The 18140-nt window shown below is 48.0% G+C and overlaps 1 protein-coding gene across 1 annotated transcript in view; it reads right to left on the bottom strand.

The window, feature by feature from the left end:
- Positions 1-18140, bottom strand: part of ABTB2 (ankyrin repeat and BTB domain containing 2) — a 421711-nt gene that overhangs the window by 31218 nt on the left and 372353 nt on the right. Inside the window, exons 6-9 of the mRNA XM_078684252.1 lie at positions 8887-8976; positions 6708-6809; positions 6147-6243; positions 3560-3695 (exon numbers count right to left, since the gene is read on the bottom strand). Coding sequence (XP_078540378.1) covers positions 3560-3695; positions 6147-6243; positions 6708-6809; positions 8887-8976 — 425 coding nt within the window. The remainder of the gene's footprint in view (positions 1-3559; positions 3696-6146; positions 6244-6707; positions 6810-8886; positions 8977-18140) is intronic.

Here is an 18140-nt window from a genome sequence, read left to right as displayed (position 1 = left end):
ATTTGCATATTGCAGCGAGCGAGCCCGAACCACCTTGCATCCATCCATACATCATTCATGCATCCACCCATCCATCCATCCACCCACCCATCCTGCATCCATACATCATTCATTCATGCATCCACCCACCCATCCATCCATCAATTCTGCATCCATCATTCATTCATGCATCCACCCATCCATCCTGCATCCATCCTGCATCCATCATTCATTCATGCATCCACCCATCCATCCATCCTGCATCCATACATCATTCATTCATTCATGCATCCACCCATCCATCCATCATTCATTCATGCATCCACCCACCCATCCATCCATTCCTGCATCCATCCTGCATCCATTCATCCATTCACCCATCCATTCATCCATCCTGCATCCATCATTCATTCATGCATCCATCCACCCATCCATTCTGCATCCATCATTCATTCATGCATCCACCCATCCATCCACCCACCCATCCATCCTGCATCCATCATTCATTCTTCCACCCATTCATCCACCCATCCATCATCCATCCTGCATCCATTCCTGCATCCATTCACCCATCCATCATCCATCCTGCATCCATTCATCCATTCACCCATCCATCCACCCATCCTGCATCCATCATTCATTCATGCATCCACCCATCATCCACCATTCATTCATGCATCCACCCATCCTGCATCCATCATCCATCCATCCACCCATCCACCCTGCATCCTTTCCTGCATCCATTCACCCATCCATTCATCCATCCATCCATCCTGCATCCATCATTCATTCATGCATCCACCCATCTGTATGCGTGTAGTTTCACGCATACAGATGGGTGACGTAAATGCTACTATTTCCTCAGAAACCCACATTCTTTTTCTGTTTTATTTTAAGTTCCGTGATTTATTGAAGCGTAAATCTTTGCTCAAACTGAGCCCTATTTGTCTTGGTAAATCGGACAGACTCCTGCTTATAAAGTCCAATAAGAGTAACAAGGTGAATGAATTAAATGGCTTTGACAAGAGTGTGAACATCCTTCCGACTACAGCGTGACAGTGATAACCGGCCTCAATTCATACGTCTGATTTCCACCTGAACTTCTTTTATTGCTTTGCTCTCTGAAGCGTCTGCTCTCCGAAGCAGTTCACTGCCGGCCACATTTTTAATCCCATTGAATGCTACTTTTCACGATGAAACAATAAGACTTCGAGTTTAAATATGTGCCAATTCTTCTGACACAAATCTATACATTCTCCTCCCATTTCACGATTATTTACAATAAGAGGCTCGAACCTGGTTTCCCAGCACCAAAGTCGGCCGCGCTAACCGTCAGGATTGGCTGGGGGGGCACCATGACTCCTCGCCCAGTCCCCCTGTGTAACCCCGGGGGCTGCGGCCCGCCCCCAGGTCCTCTCTCTAAGGGGGAAATGCACAGGGAATCAATCTGCGCATGCGCGAACATGATTCTGCCCATAAATCAAGTTGCGCAGATGCAGCAGGCCCATCCCCCCCCGCACGGAAAGGTCGGGTGTCTCCTGGATTCCCGGGCGGCAGGTAGCGAGCAAGATTATTTCAGTATTTGTTGTATTTGTATTTTCGTGACGACGCGGTGGGTCCATGGGGCTTAGTGGGGCTACGCCCCAATGGACGCACCGCGCCTGCAGATTTTTAAGGTAAGCAATGTCTGTGTAAAGTACATTTCAAATCAGTGTACATAAATGTATCTGATGTGGACAGACTGAAAATCTGGCTTGGATCTGTCCCTCCTCTGCTGGAAACAGCTGGTCGAGGGTGGTTTCCGCGGGTCCAGGGTAGCCTGAAGATATGACAAAATTTGAGAAAAGCCACACTGTAAAGGTCGTTTTTGCAGTTTGATATAACCTTGGTTCGAGGGTATTAGAGCACTTTACAAGACAAATAGATTACAATACACATTTTATAGACATGGGGAGATTAGGGGCCTCATTTATGGCATTTTGGAGTAGGGCAGCGGAGCACGTCGCCTTGCCCTACGGCAAAGGGAAAGGGCAGCAATGTACCTTATTTAAGCGTACGGTGCATTCCTTTCCTTTCTTCCTGCACTGTCACCGTTTGGCAGCCAAGCTCTAACAGAGGCACCCTTGCACCATGGTGTGTTGTCGGCAGGATTGTTTTTCTGCAGGAAGCGTCACCTTCCTGCACAGAAATAATCCTAAAAGGGGTTTTCCTCTTTCTATGTGTGCTGCAGAACATAGCACACAAGGAAGGAGGGGAAAAGAATAGCTGAGGGGAATAGCTGAGATACAAATATTTCTCCTTGTTTATATTACGCCTGTTCTGGGGAGGCATATGGTTTTGGTGATTCTACATGTCTATGTAATGAAGTCAGTCTTGGGCAGCATCAAAATCCATGGGTGTTGCTTATGAACACCCACCGCAATGCCCATTGAACGCCTGCCTGGTGTAGAGTAATGCCATGCCGTGACTTGTGCTGCTGTGCTGTACTCCATATCTCTGAGGCCATTCATAGCAAGGCAGAGTGGCTTTCCGTGGCCTCGTAAATATGGTTGAGAGGTTGGCGCATCATAGTATCAGATAATGTGACGCTTCGGAGGTGCAAGCCTCTCATAAATAAGCCCCCAAGTAATTAACCCAGAATCACGCAATGTAAATACTGTGGTTTATTATAATATCGCTTCTAGTTGGCATGCAGGGCTTTCAAACCTGATGGACAGTTTTATCCCCTGCCCGTCTCCCTGAGACCTTCTATCCCAGATCTTAAATTAAACTTTTACCAACCTGCATGATCCTGCGCTACGATTTAGGTCCTCAAACTTAAGAGACGTGAGGCGAGAGGATTCCGCCTGGCACTTAACGTATCTGTTCACGTCCATTGGCTTATCAAGTGTTTTATTCATTCCTAAAATATATAAGTCTCCCAATTGTACAGGCAGGGTATTTGCGGAGTTACCCTTGAATTATTTTTATACAGAATCAATCTATCTATCTATCTATCTATCTATCTATCTATCTATCTATCTATCTATCTATCTATCTATCTATCTATCTATCTATCTATCTATCATCTATCTATCTATCTGTCTGTCTGTCTGTCTGTCTGTCTGTCTGTCTGTCTGTCTGTCTGTCTGTCTGTCTGTCTGTCTATCTATCTATCTATCTATCTATCTATCTATCTATCTATCTATCTATCTATCTATCATCTATCTGTCTGTCTGTCTGTCTGTCTGTCTGTCTGTCTGTCTGTCTGTCTGTCTGTCTGTCTGTCTGTCTATCTATCTATCTATCTATCTATCTATCTATCTATCTATCTATCTATCTATCTATCTATCTATCTATCTATCTATCTATCTATCTATCTATCTATCTATCTATCTATCTATCTATCTATCTATCTATCTATCTGTCTGTCTGTCTGTCTGTCTGTCTGTCTGTCTGTCTGTCTGTCTGTCTGTCTGTCTGTCTATCTAATTAGTTTGCATTTAACTAACAACTAACAGATTGAGCTTGTTGTGGAAATAACCGATATAATGATTGATATGTGAAAAGGATGAGTTAACATCATTCCTCAGATCTCCACCTGTGTCCGTGTGCCGCGGAGTGGCTGAAGCAGTTCATGTCTTCGTGCAGCGAGGAGGACAAACCATTGGTGTCCAGCGTGCTCAGCAGGGGGTCGGCTCCTCGGCTCAGGATCAAGCTGACCAGCTCATAGTTGCCTGGAAGACAGCAGGCAGAAAACAGAAGCATACTTAAGAACTAAGAAACATGAATGGTGAGGCACTGAACCCCCCTGTACACTCGGTGCTTACAACTGATTAAAAACCAGTGTTAGTCCAGTGTCCAGAATGATAGTTTTTTTTAAACCTTATTTTCCATTTCTATAATACAAAAAGTCACAGCACTCACATATGTAGTACACTGCCGCACCGCAGTAGGTAACTCCACGTTGAATCATACAATGAACATTGAATACATTAGCCGAGATTGTCTCCCACACCCTCCAACCGGCTTTGCATCGGTAACTGCCTATCTATATAACCAGAACACCCAGACAATGCTTCCCAACCCCACAATAATCATCTGTAATCTGAGAAGGTTGAGTTTCCCGCACACCCCCAGATGAAATATACATAACAATGGGTGCATCTGAGAGGCGTATGCCCACCCTGTAGTGTGTCACCCCCCTCCTGTGGGGACCAGCCAGTCCAGGGGTTTTGAAGTTGGGGTGGTATTCATGCCCACTAAATAGGCTTTGAAGGGGCTCCAAATATCCTTTGAACGCGAGGCTGCAGGTTTGGTGTCCGCGTACAGGGTTGTATGACATTACAACGCATGCTTATACATCGCAACCCATTACATCACGTCTTTTACAACGCAAGTCGTCACAACGACTTGCGTTGGAGGGCGCTGGACTTAGGAGTAGTATATTTACTATTCCAACTCCAGTCTACATACAGTAGGGAAGATGTTGGATAGTAAATTATACTATTCCTTGTCCTAGAGCGCCATCCAGCGCAAGTCGTTGTTACGACTTGCATTCTAAAAACCGCGATGTAATGGCATCGCGATGTAACGACTGCGTTGTAAATGACGTTTCCCACGTACAGATCACTATTTGTCTTACAGTAGGCTAGACAGTGGAGACAGGCCTTAGTCGTGGGAGGGGCCTTGCAGCCCCAGTCCAGAATGATAGTTGACTATTCAACATAGAAAGTCCATGCTCAAAGTACAGTGCTGCACACAGAAAATCCCATGCCTCTCTCCCATGACTGAAACAACCTAATTAGCCAACTATCGGAGGGAACATGAAAGTTACCCTCAAAGAGACTAAAGGCATGCTGGGGGCCATATAAGCAGGCATGACAAGTCCACATACACTGGTGATAAACAGCACTAGTGTAACTCACACTTGGGCTATGCTGCCAGACGCCAATGCTTGACCACCCTCTTGTGTTCTGTCTGAAGAAACTGAGAGGTTTATTTCGAAGCTGCTTGTGCCGCAGCTGCGTCACTTTTTTTTATACAGCGGCGGTGCAATCAGTGCGCCACACTGCTCCATATCTATAAACTGACGCATTGTGTCCGAGGCTTCAGTATGGAGCACTGCGGCACATTATACCTGCGCCACATATAATGTATCCAGGGTAGGCATTCCCACACAAAAAGCCAAGTAGGAGTGGTGCAGTGAAACTTACATTTGCGATACTCTACGACTTGACTGCAACAAAATCCTAACGCCTGCTTAGACCAGGCGTAAGGATTGACGCAGGGCTTTTACAATGGGAGTGCCTATGTGTTCTGATGCATTGCTGGAATTGCATCAGTTTTACGACAAACTCCAGCAACGAGTCTCTATTAAATACAAAGGCGTCTGAATTTGTGATGGATCTGTTAAATGCTTGCGCCAGGGAGCCCTTTATTGTAAATACAGCGCATCCATGGTGTTGCAAGGACATTTGGCGCAGGGGCAAGGAAACTGACGCACCGATGCCCATGTGTCCTATTCTTGTAAATGATGCCCCAAACATTTAGACAACTCAACAGACCTGCCGGGTTCTTGCATTTACTAACAAGAACTGAACAATTGTCTATAAATTACTGATAGTGCACATGACTATCAAGAGGCATCATGTCCTTTGTGCCACAAAGAGCCAGTGTTGGGTTGGTGTCTGTAACTTTGTTTGCGTGTTAAATATGAACCCCCAGCACCCAGCATGCAGAGCGCTGCAGGCTCGGGGTGTTGCACATGGCATGGAGCCACCGGGGACCTAGGAGTGCACCACGCACACTGGAATTATTATTATTATTATTATTTTTATTATTATTATATTATTATTATTATATTTATATTTATAGAGCGCACAGCTACCCGGAGGTTTCCCGGCGCTATGGACAGGATGAAAAAGGACCTAGCAAAAGTGAGACTCAGGGCCTGGAGTAGAGTATAGACTATTGGTTAAACAACCACGTTTTTAGATCCCTACGAAATTTGAGGTAGCTGGGTTCTGTGCGAAGGTGATGGGGGAGAGAATTGTAGAGGGAGGGCGCTAGATAAGAAAAGGAACGTCCGCCCATTCTAGCTCGCTTTATCCTAGGTACCTGAAACTTGTACTCGTTTGAGCCTGGAATAGCCCAATAGACTGCCACCTCCTGCATGCTGCCCTCACCTGCTGCCGATGCCAGCTGAAGCGGGGTCTCGGCGTAGTTGTCCTCCCCACTGTTGACCGCCGAGCCCTCCACATGTGCACCGGCGTCCAAGAGCAGCTGCAGGGGTGTAACATAGACATGTGTGTATGTTAGAAATATAAGAGTGAGAGACAAGGGTGTACATTTAGATTAGAATGTGTGTGGTGTGTGTGAGGTAGAGTGCAACCCAAGAACATTATAAGGTGTGTGAGGGACGAGTGCAATGAAAGAGCATTAGTAGGCAGGTGATGAGAGAGATATGGAGTAGGAATTAAAAGAGAATAAAAACAATGGATTGTGAGAATATGCTTTTGTGAATGTGAGTGTGTGTGTTTGTGAAAGTTTCTAAGAAGAACATTATGAGTATTCATGAATAGAGGCAAACGTGTTTGCGCAGCAGCTACATGTGTGTTATGTGTAAGCATCATGCCTGTGTGATTTATGATGTGTGTGAGGGATGTGTACGTGCAACTGTGTGTAGTGTGTGCAAGAGTGTGTGTGTGTATCACATATACATTGTGCATTCTTGGTTGAGTACTTACCTGCACCACAGATATGTGACCGTGTAACACAGCGAATGTCAGTGCCGTCCAGTGCCTGCTGTCGGGGTGCACAGACGGGTATCTGGGGGAGACACCAGGAACCTGGAAAAGTTGGAAGAACACAACGATTATCATTATAATATTTATGAAAGAACACTAATAATGTTCCAGGCTGTTTCAAGGCGGAGCCCTGAAAGCGACTGCCGCACGGAGGGCGCGGGAGCATTTCTCCAGGATCAGCTATATTTTGGCCCTTGGATAAACTGGGATCTGTCTTCCTTCAAGCTACCAAGCTGCTCTTTCAGATGCAAGCATTGACAGTCACATCTATTTATCTGACTGCTACAAAGGTGACCTGCTGCTCCTATGCAGCCCTAGTCTGCAAGGACTGGGTGGTGGACAAGAGTAGGTGCAGATTCTGGTCGCCTGGCCTAGTGGTACCTGGTCCCTCAAAAGGGAGGTGGGAGTCTGCAGGGCAGAGGTCACTGGCTGCGTCTCAGTTCCCATTTCTTCAGACGATGGGACGGAGAGCCATGTGGAGCCTCAGTGGTCCTTACTCCCCAAGAACCACACTTCTTAGGCCCTTGCTTGCTGCTCTAAAATGTATTTCCAGCTTTGATGAAGAGGGAAAATAACGACTAATGCTCCAAATTGACCCAGATGCTGGAGCTACAGTGTTGTCGCTTTCATTGTAGGACATTTGTATTTAACTTAGAGAAAGACGCTCAAGCTACGCTTACCACGGAGGAAAGCACCATACCCAACTGTTGCGCCCTTCATACTTACCACGAAGGAAAGCACCGTACCCAACTGTTGCGCCCTTCATACTTACCACGAAGGAAAGCACCGTACCCATCTGTTGCGCCCTTCATACTTACCACGAAGGAAAGCCCCATACCCAAATGCTGCGCCCTTCATACTTACCACGAAGGAAAGCCCCGTACCCAACTGTTGCGCCCTTCATACTTACCACGAAGGAAAGCACCGTACCCAACTGCTGCGCCCTTCATACTTACCAAGAAGGAAAGCACCATGCCCAACTGTTGCGCCCTTCATACTTACCAGGAAGGAAAGCCTCGTACCCAACTGTTGCGCCCTTCATACTTACCACGAAGGAAAGCACCGTACCCAACTGTTGCGCCCTTCATACTTACCACGAAGGAAAGCCCCGTACCCAACTGCTGCGCCCTTCATACTTACCAAGAAGGAAAGCACCATGCCCAACTGTTGCGCCCTTCATACTTACCACGAAGGAAAGCCCTGTACCCAACTGTTGCGCCCTTCATACTTACCATGAAGAAAACCCCGTACCCAACTGTTGCGCCCTTCAAACTTACCACAAAGGAAACACCGTACCCAACTGTTGCGCCCTTCATACTTACCACAAAGGAAAGCACCATACCCAACTGTTGCGCCATTCATACTTACCACAAAGGAAAGCACCATACCCAACTGTTGCGCCATTCATACTTACCACGAAGGAAAGCACCGTACCCAACTGTTGCGCCCTTCATACTTAGCACGAAGGAAAGCACCATACCCAACTGTTGCGGCCTTCATACTTACCACAAAGGAAAGCATCATACCCAACTGTTGCGGCCTTCATACTTACCACAAAGGAAAGCACCGTACCCAACTGTTGCGCCCTTCATACTTACCACAAAGGAAACACCGTACCCAACTGTTGCGCCCTTCATACTTAACACGAAGGAAAGCACCGTACCCAACTGATGCGCCCTTCATACTTACCACAAAGGAAAGCACCGTACCCAACTGTTGCGCCAATCATACTTACCACGAAGGAAAGCACCGTACCCAACTGTTGCGCCCTTCATACTTACAACGAAGGAAAGCACCATACCCAACTGTTGCGGCCTTCATACTTACTACAAAGGAAAGCACCATACCCAACTGTTGCGGCCTTCATACTTACCACAAAGGAAAGCACCGTACCCAACTGTTGCACTCTTTATAATAATAATAATTCCAGGATTTGTAAAGCGCACAGCTACCTCAGGCGAGGTGTCCTGTTGCTGGGGGCAGTCGGAAAGATTAAGCAATTGATTGCCCAGAGACACAAGGTGCTGGGCTAACCTGCCTCCGGCGCCGGGGATTGAACCCCCATGCTCCGGAGTTCGCCGCCCTGGCTGCTGCACAACACCTCTTCCTTCATATTTACCGCAATGTCCAAGTTGGCTCCTGCGTCGATCAGCATCTGAACCATGGCCTCGTCTCCAGCTGCGCAGGCGTACATGAGCGGCGTCATTCCCTAGAGGATGCAAAAGGAGCCAGCGTTAGAATGAGCACAGTGGTTAATACTCGCTGTCGCTATATGAAAAAAGAGCACACCGCTGGTCTCCTCTAGTGAGTCTGTCAAAGTCATTGTGGCTTATTTTCTGAAACTCACTGACTGTAACTACAGATGACTTCTAGACACTGGGACTAAGGCACACAACACCCATTGGACTTAAAGGGCTTCAGCCCCCCGTCGTGTGCCCGGGATGACACAGCTTCCCGGGCACACACACAGCCACACTGAGCACTTCACAGGCCTTTAAATGACCATTTGCATGTAAATGAGGCCTTGCTGTTGTTTCACCCCTTCTAAGATCCCCTGCAGCTCCACTCTGCATATTGCTGAAAGATTCAGGCCCCCGAAATGTTTTTTTTAGCCCCCCCCACCCGAAATTTGGCTCTAGTTGCGCCTCTGCCGGGAACTGTGACAAATGAGAATCCTTGGCACCCCTACATATATGCTAATAAAGATTGCAACTACCTCAAGATGCAACTGCAGTTTTCTATTAAATCTTCCATTAATACCAGTTCAGTCTAGCTCCCCATCACATACACTGGTGAGAGTATGTATGCTGCATCTGCTGAAGGTGCTCTGTATCACACACCACTACATGCCTTAAACTCACCCTGATCAATAACAGTCATAACAGAAATGTCTGATCAGCCTCCAGATCCCTCGTTCCTGGCTAAGTCATCCCCAAGCTCCGATAATGAGAACTACCTTTTCAGAACTCGTCATCACCCACCTTTTCATCAAACATGGATCCTGTACTTTGCAAAGCAATTCAAAGTTGTAGCTTTCCCACTTTGCAGTCCTAGCCACAAAACACTAATAGGCATGATCACATTAAGACAACAAGCACAGACAGAAGCACCAACACACCAACAGGCAGATGCAGTTTTGAAATTACTGATAGCGAAGTATTGTGAAGTTACAGTCCACACTGGGTATCATGAGATGCATGACAATATTTGACACACAATGACTGTCTGTGGTGCGCCCTCTCCAGCCACCTAAACACTGGTACGAGAGAGTACGCCACTGATTCATAATAGGGCAGAATACGAGCCTAGACGTTGCGTTTAAAGGCAAACGCCACAGCCTCATAATAGGATGGAACACATAACCCTAGTCACTGGGTTTAAAGGTGAACGCCCCTCATCATAATAGGGTGGAACACATAACCCTAGACCCTGGGTTTAAAGGCAATCGCCACCACAACATAATGGGGGAGAACACATCACCCTAGACCCTGGGTTTATTGGTGATCGCCACCACATCATAATAAGATGGAACGAACAATCCTCGACCCTGGGTTTCAATGCCACAGCATCAAAATAGGGTAGAAGACATATACCTAGACCCAGGGTTTCAAGGCGATTGCCGCCGCATCATAATAGGGCAGAAGATATATACCTTGACCTAGGGTTTCAAGATGATTGCTGCCGCATCATAATAGGGTGGAACACATAACCCTAGACCCAGGGTTTCAAGCCGATCGCCGCCGCATCATAATAGGGAGGAACACATATCCCTACACCCTGGGGTTCTAGGTGATCGCCGCCACAACATAATAGGGCAGAACACATAACCCTTGACCCTGGGTTTAAAGGCAAATGCTGCCGCATCATAATAGGGCAGAACACATAACCCAGACCTAGGGTTTCGAGACGATCGCCGCCGTATCATAATAGGGCGGAACACATATCCCTAGACCCAGGGTATCAAGGCGATCGCTGCCGCAACATAATATGGCAGAACACATAACCCAGAGCTAGGGTTTCGAGGCGATCGCTGCCATATCATAATAGGGCGGAACACATATCCCTAGACACAGGGTTTCAAGGCGATCGCTGCCGCATCATAATATGGCGGTACACATAACCGTAGACTTTGAGTTTGGAGGCAATCGCAGCCGCATCATAATAGGGCAGAACACATAACCCAACACCCTGGGTTTGGAGGCGATCGCCGCCGTATCATAATAGGGCGGAACAAATAATCCTAGACTGTGGGTTTGGTGGTGATCGCCGCCACATCATAATAGGGCGGAACACATAACCTGGACCCTGGGTTTGGAGGCGATCGCTGCCGCATCATTATAGTGCAGAACACATAACCCTACACCCTGGGTTTGGAGGCGATCGCCACCACATCACAAAAGGGTGGAACATATACCTCTGGACCCTGGGTTTCGAGGCGATTGCCGCAGCATCAAAATAGGGCGGAACACATATCCCTAGACCCTGGGTATGTAGGTGATTGCCTCCGCATCATAATAGGGCGGAACACATAACCCTACACCCTGGGTTTCGAGGCGATCACCACTCCATCATAATAGGGTGGAACACATATGCCTAGGCTCTGGGTTTCAAAGCGATTGTTGCCGCATCATAATAGGGCGGAACACATAACCCTAGACCCTAGGTTTCAAGCCGATCACTGCCGCATCATAATAGGGCAGAACAAAACCCTGGACCCTGGATTTCAAGGCGATCGCCGCCGCATCATAATAGGGCGGAACACATATCACCCAGGGTTTCAAGTTGATTGCCGCCGCATCATATAAGAGAGGAACACATATCCCTAGACCCAGGGGGCCTCATTTATGAAGGCCTTGCGCCACCTGTGCGTCACTTTTTCCCATGTTAAAAGTGACGCACCGGCGGCGCAAGGACTTCATAAATAAGGGCCAGGGTTTCTAGGCAATCGCCGTCGCATCATAATAGGGCGGAACACATATCACCCAGGGTTTCAAGTTGATTGCCGCCGCATCATATAAGGGAGGAACACATATCCCTAGACCCAGGGTTTCTAGGCAATCGCCGTCGCATCATAATAGGGCGGAACACATAACTCTAGACCCTGGGTTTAAAGGCGAACGCCGCCGCATCATAATAGGATGGAACACATAACTCTAGACCTTTGGTTTAAAGGCGAATTACGCCGCATCATGGCGGAACACAAAACCCTGGACCCTGGGTTTCAAGTCAAACACCGCCGCATCATAATTGGGCGGAACACATAACACTAGACCCGGGTTTTAAAGACGAATGGTGCCGCATCATAATAGGGCGGAACACATAACACTAGACCCTGGGTTTACAGACGAATGGAGCAGCATCATAATTATGCGGAGGAAAACATATCCCTAGACCCTGGGTTTCAAGGCGATTGCGATCCCATCATAATAGGGTAGAACATATAACCCTACACCCCGGGTTAGGAGGCGATCGCCGTCGCATCATAATAGGATGGAACACATAACACTAGACCTCGGGTATAGAGGCAAACGCCTCCGCATCATAATAAGGTGGAACACATAACACTAGAGCATGGGTTTAAAGGCAAACGCCGCCGCATCATGGCGGAACATAAAACCCTGGACCCTAGGTTTAAAGTCAAACGCCGCCGCATCATAATCGGGCGGAACACATAACACTAGACCCAGGTTTTAGAGATGAATGCTGCCGCATCATAATACGGCGGAACACATAACACTAGACCCTGGGTTTATAGACGAATGCAGCCGCATCATAATAAGGCGAAGGAAAACATATCCCTAGACCCTGGGTTTCAAGGTGATTGCGACCCCATCATAATAGGGCGGAATGCATAATGCTAGACCCTGGGTTTGGAGGCGATCGTCGACGCATCATAATAAGGCGGAATACATAACCCTACACCCTGGGTTTGGAGGCGATCGCCGCTGCATCATAATAGGGTGGAACACATAACCCTAGACTATGGGTTTCAATGCGATCACCGCCGCATTATAATTGGGCGGAACACATATCCCTAGACTCAGGGTATCAAGAAGATCGCCACCGCATCATAATAGGGCAGAACACATAACTCTGGACCCAGGGTTCCATGGTTTCATGGCAATTACCACTGGATCATGATTGGGCGGAACACATATCCCTAGACCCAGGGTTACTAGGTGATCGCTGCTGCATCATAATAGACTATGGGTTTCAAGGCGATCACCGTTGCATCATAATAGGGCGGAACACATAACACTAGACCCTGGGTTTCAAGGCGATCGCCGCCGCATCATAATAGGGCGGAACACATATCCCTAGACTCTGGGTTTCAAGGCGATTGCCGCCGCATCATAATAGGGCAGAACACAAATCCCTAGACTCAGGGTTTCAAGGCGATCGCCGCCACATCATAATAGGGCAGAACACACAATCCTAGACCCAGGGTTTCAAGGCGATCGCTGCCGCAACATAATAGGGTGGAACATATATCACTAGACCCTTGGTTTCAAGGCGATCGCCACTGCATCATAATAGGGCGGAACACATATCCCTCCACCCAGGGTTTCAAGGCGATCGCCACTGCATCTTAATAGGGCAGAACACATAACCCTAGTCCCAGGGTTTCAAGGCGATCGCTGCCGCATCATAATAGGGCAGGACATATAACCCTAGACACAGGGTTTCAAGGCGATTGCTGCTGCATCATAATAGGAAGGAACACATATCCCTAGACCTAGTGATTAAAGGCGATCGCCGCTGTTTCATAATTGGGTGGAACACCTATCCCCAGACCCAAGGTTTCAAGGTGATCGCTGCCGCATCATAATAGGGCGGAACACATATCTCTAGACCCAGGGTTTCAAGGCGATTGCCGCCGCATCATAACAGTGTGGAACACATATCCCTAGACCCAAGGTTTCTAGCCGATTGCCGCCGCATCATAATAGGGCGAAACACATAACCCTAGACCCTGGGTTTAAAGATGATCGCTGTAGATCATAATAGGGCGGAACACAGAACTCTAGACCCTGGGTTTAAAGGTGTACGCCGCCGCATCATAATAGGATAGAAGACATAACTCTAGACCCTGGGCTTAAAGGCAAATGCCGCAGCATCATAATAGATATTTACAACAAGGGGTGGTGAGGGACAGAGTCTCTGAATTAAGCAGAATACTCTCACCCTGTCAATAGATCAGGGCTAGATCGAACACCGTTTTTAGCTCACTGCACCATCCCAGTTTCAGAACCTGGCTGTATGCAAATTAATCTGTTCCTGTCCCAGTGCATGATGGGAACAGGGCAAACCAAACTACAAAAGCCAATTCTTACACTGGGAAGGAAACAAGCTTCCGGGGACCGGTTTCTGGCATTACAGCCGTCTTCGGCCCGGCTTGCTTGAATCCTGATGGTGCAATGAGCAAGGGATTCATGTCTGAGTATGCCCTTCCACGCTTAGGGTGGACAAAAATATTTACAACAAGGGGTGGTGAGGGACAGAGTCTCTGAATTAAGCAGAATACTCTCACCCTGTCAAGAGATCAGGGCTAGATCCAACACCGTATTTTAGCTCACTGCACCATCCCAGTTTCAGAACCTGGCTGTATGCAAATTAGTCTGTTCCTGTCCCAGTGCATGATGGGAACAGGGCAAACCAAACTACAAAAGCCAATTCTTACACTGGGAAGGAAACAAGCTTCCGGGGACCGGTTTCTGGCATTACAGCCGTCTTCGGCCCGGCTTGCTTGAATCCTGATGGTGCAATGAGCAAGGGACTCATGTCTGAGTATGCCCTTCCACGCTTAGGGTGGACAAAAATATTTACAACAAGGGGTGGTGAGGGACAGAGTCTCTGAATTAAGCAGAATACTCTCACCCTGTCAAGAGATCAGGGCTAGATCCAACACCGTTTTTTAGCTCACTGCACCATCCCAGTTTCAGAACCTGGCTGTATGCAAATTAGTCTGTTCCTGTCCCAGTGCATGATGGGAACAGGGCAAACCAAACTACAAAAGCCAATTCTTACACTGGGAAGGAAACAAGCTTCCGGGGACCGGTTTCTGGCATTACAGCCGTCTTCGGCCCGGCTTGCTTGTATCCTGATGGTGCAATGAGCAAGGGACTCATGTCTGAGTATGCCCTTCCACGCTTAGGGTGGACAAAAATATTTACAACAAGGGGTGGTGAGGGACAGAGTCTCTGAATTAAGCAGAATACTCTCACCCTGTCAAGAGATCAGGGCTAGATCCAACACCGTATTTTAGCTCACTGCACCATCCCAGTTTCAGAACCTGGCTGTATGCAAATTAGTCTGTTCCTGTCCCAGTGCATGATGGGAACAGGGCAAACCAAACTACAAAAGCCAATTCTTACACTGGGAAGGAAACAAGCTTCCGGGGACCGGTTTCTGGCATTACAGCCGTCTTCGGCCCGGCTTGCTTGAATCCTGATGGTGCAATGAGCAAGGGACTCATGTCTGAGTATGCCCTTCCACGCTTAGGGTGGACAAAAATATTTACAACAAGGGGTGGTGAGGGACAGAGTCTCTGAATTAAGCAGAATACTCTCACCCTGTCAAGAGATCAGGGCTAGATCCAACACCGTTTTTTAGCTCACTGCACCATCCCAGTTTCAGAACCTGGCTGTATGCAAATTAGTCTGTTCCTGTCCCAGTGCATGATGGGAACAGGGCAAACCAAACTACAAAAGCCAATTCTTACACTGGGAAGGAAACAAGCTTCTGGGGACCGGATTCTGGCATTACAGCCGTCTTCGGCCCGGCTTGCTTGAATCCTGATGGTGCAATGAGCAAGGGACTCATGTCTGAGTATGCCCTTCCAACCTTAGGGTGGACAAAAATATTTACAACAAGGGGTGGTGAGGGACAGAGTCTCTGAATTAAGCAGAATACTCTCACCCTGTCAAGAGATCAGGGCTAGATCCAACACCGTTTTTTAGCTCACTGCACCATCCCAGTTTCAGAACCTGGCTGTATGCAAATTAGTCTGTTCCTGTCCCAGTGCATGATGGGAACAGGGCAAACCAAACTACAAAAGCCAATTCTTACACTGGGAAGGAAACAAGCTTCCGGGGACCGGTTTCTGGCATTACAGCCGTCTTCGGCCCGGCTTTCTTGAATCCTGATGGTGCAATGAGCAAGGGAATCATGTCTGAGTATGCCCTTCCACGCTTAGGGTGGACAAAAATATTTACAACAAGGGGTGGTGAGGGACAGAGTCTCTGAATTAAGCAGAATACTCTCACCCTGTCAAGAGATCAGAGCTAGATCCAACACCGTTTTTAGCTCACTGCACCATCCCAGTTTCAGAACCTGGCTGTATGCAAATTAGTCTGTTCCTGTCCCAGTGCATGATGGGAACAGGGCAAACCAAACTACAAAAGCCAATTCTTACACTGGGAAGGAAACAAGCTTCCGGGGACCGGTTTCTGGCATTACAGCCGTCTTCGGCCCGGCTTGCTCGAATCCTGATGGTGCAATGAGCAAGGGACTCATGTCTGAGTATACCCTTCCACGCTTATGGTGGACAAAATTATTCAGAAAAGGGGGTGGTGATGAACAGAGTGTCTGAATTAAGCAGACCACTCTTACCCAGTCTAAAGATCAGGGCTCGATCCATCACCGTTATTTAGCTCACTGCCCCATCCCCATATGCCAGAAACCGGTCCCCGGAAGCTTGTTTCCTTCCCAGTGTAAGAATTGGCTTTTGTAGTCTGGTCTGCCCTGTTCCCATGATGCACTGGGCCAGGGACAGACTAATTTGCATACAGCCAGGTTCTGAAACTGGGATGGTGCAATGAGCTAAAAAACGGTGTTGGATCTAGCCCTGATCTCTTGACTGGGTGAGAGTACTCTGCTTAATTCAGAGACTCTGTCCATCACCACCCCTTGTTGTAAATAATTTTGTCCACCCTAAGCGTGGAAGGGTATACTCAGATGTGAGTCCCTTGCTCATTGCACCATCAGGATTCAAGCAAGCCGGGCCGAAGACGGCTGAAATGCCAGAAACCGGTTCCCGGAAGCTTGTTTCCTTCCCAGTGTAAGAATTGGCTTTTGTAGTCTGGTCTGCCCTGTTCCCATGATGCTCTGGGCCAGGGACAGACTAATTTGCATACAGCCAGGTTCTGAAACTGGGATGGTGCAATGAGCTAAAAAACGGTGTTGGATCTAGCCCTGATCTCTTGACTGGGTGAGAGTACTCTGCTTAATTCAGAGACTCTGTCCATCACCACCCCTTGTTGTAAATAGCAGCATCGTGATAGGGCAGAACACATAACCCTAGACCCTGGGTTTAAAGGCGAACGCCGCCGCATCGTGGCGGAACACGAAACCCTAGACCCTGGATTTAAAGGTGAACGCCGCCGCATCATATTTGGGTGGACCACATAACAATAGACACTTGGTTTAAAGATGAACGCCGCCACATCATTACAGGGCAGAACATATAACCCTAGACCCTCGGTTTCGAGTCGATCGCTGCCGCATCATAATAGGGCGGAATACATATCCCTAGACCCTAGATTTCGAGGCGATCGCTGCCGCATCATAATAGGGCTGAACACATAACCCTATAACCTGGATTTGGAGGCGATTGCCGCTGCATCATAATAGGTCGGAGCACATAACCCTACACCGTGGGATTCAAGGCGATCGCTGCCGCATCATAATTTGGGGTAACACATTACCCTAGACCCTGGGTTTCAAGGCGATTGCCGACGCATCATAATAGGGCGGAACGCATATCCTTAGACCCTGGGTTTTAAGGCAATCGCCGCCACATCATAATAGGGCCGTACACAAATTCCTGGACCCTGGGTTTCAAGGCGATTGCCGACGCATCATAATAGGGCGGCACACATATCCCTAGACTCAGGGTTTCAAGGCGATTGCCGCCACATCATAATAGGGCCGTACACAAATTCCTGGACCCAGGGTTTCAAGGCAATTGCCGCCGCATCATAATACGGCGGAACACATATCCCTGGACCTAGGGTTCCAGGGTTTCTAGGCGTTCACCTCCGCATCATAATTGATCAGAACACATATCCCTAGACCCAGAGTTTCAAGGCGATCACCGCCGCATCATAATAGGGCGGAACACATAACCCTGGACCCAGGGTTCCAGGGTTTCAATGCGATCACTGCTGCATCATAATTGGGCAAGACACATATCCCTAGACCCAAGGTTACAAGGTGATTGCTGCTGCATCATCTTAGGGCGGAACACATATCCCTGGACCCAGGATTTCAAGGCGATCGCCGCCACATCATAATAGGGCCGAACACAAATTCCTGGGCCCAGGGTTTCAAGGCAATTGCCGCCGCATCATAACGGGCAGAACACATATCCCT

This window comes from Lissotriton helveticus, chromosome 3_2 (genome assembly GCF_964261635.1).
Source record: "Lissotriton helveticus chromosome 3_2, aLisHel1.1, whole genome shotgun sequence".
NCBI lineage: Eukaryota > Metazoa > Chordata > Amphibia > Caudata > Salamandridae > Lissotriton > Lissotriton helveticus.
This window is presented reverse-complemented; position numbering and strand designations above follow the sequence as displayed.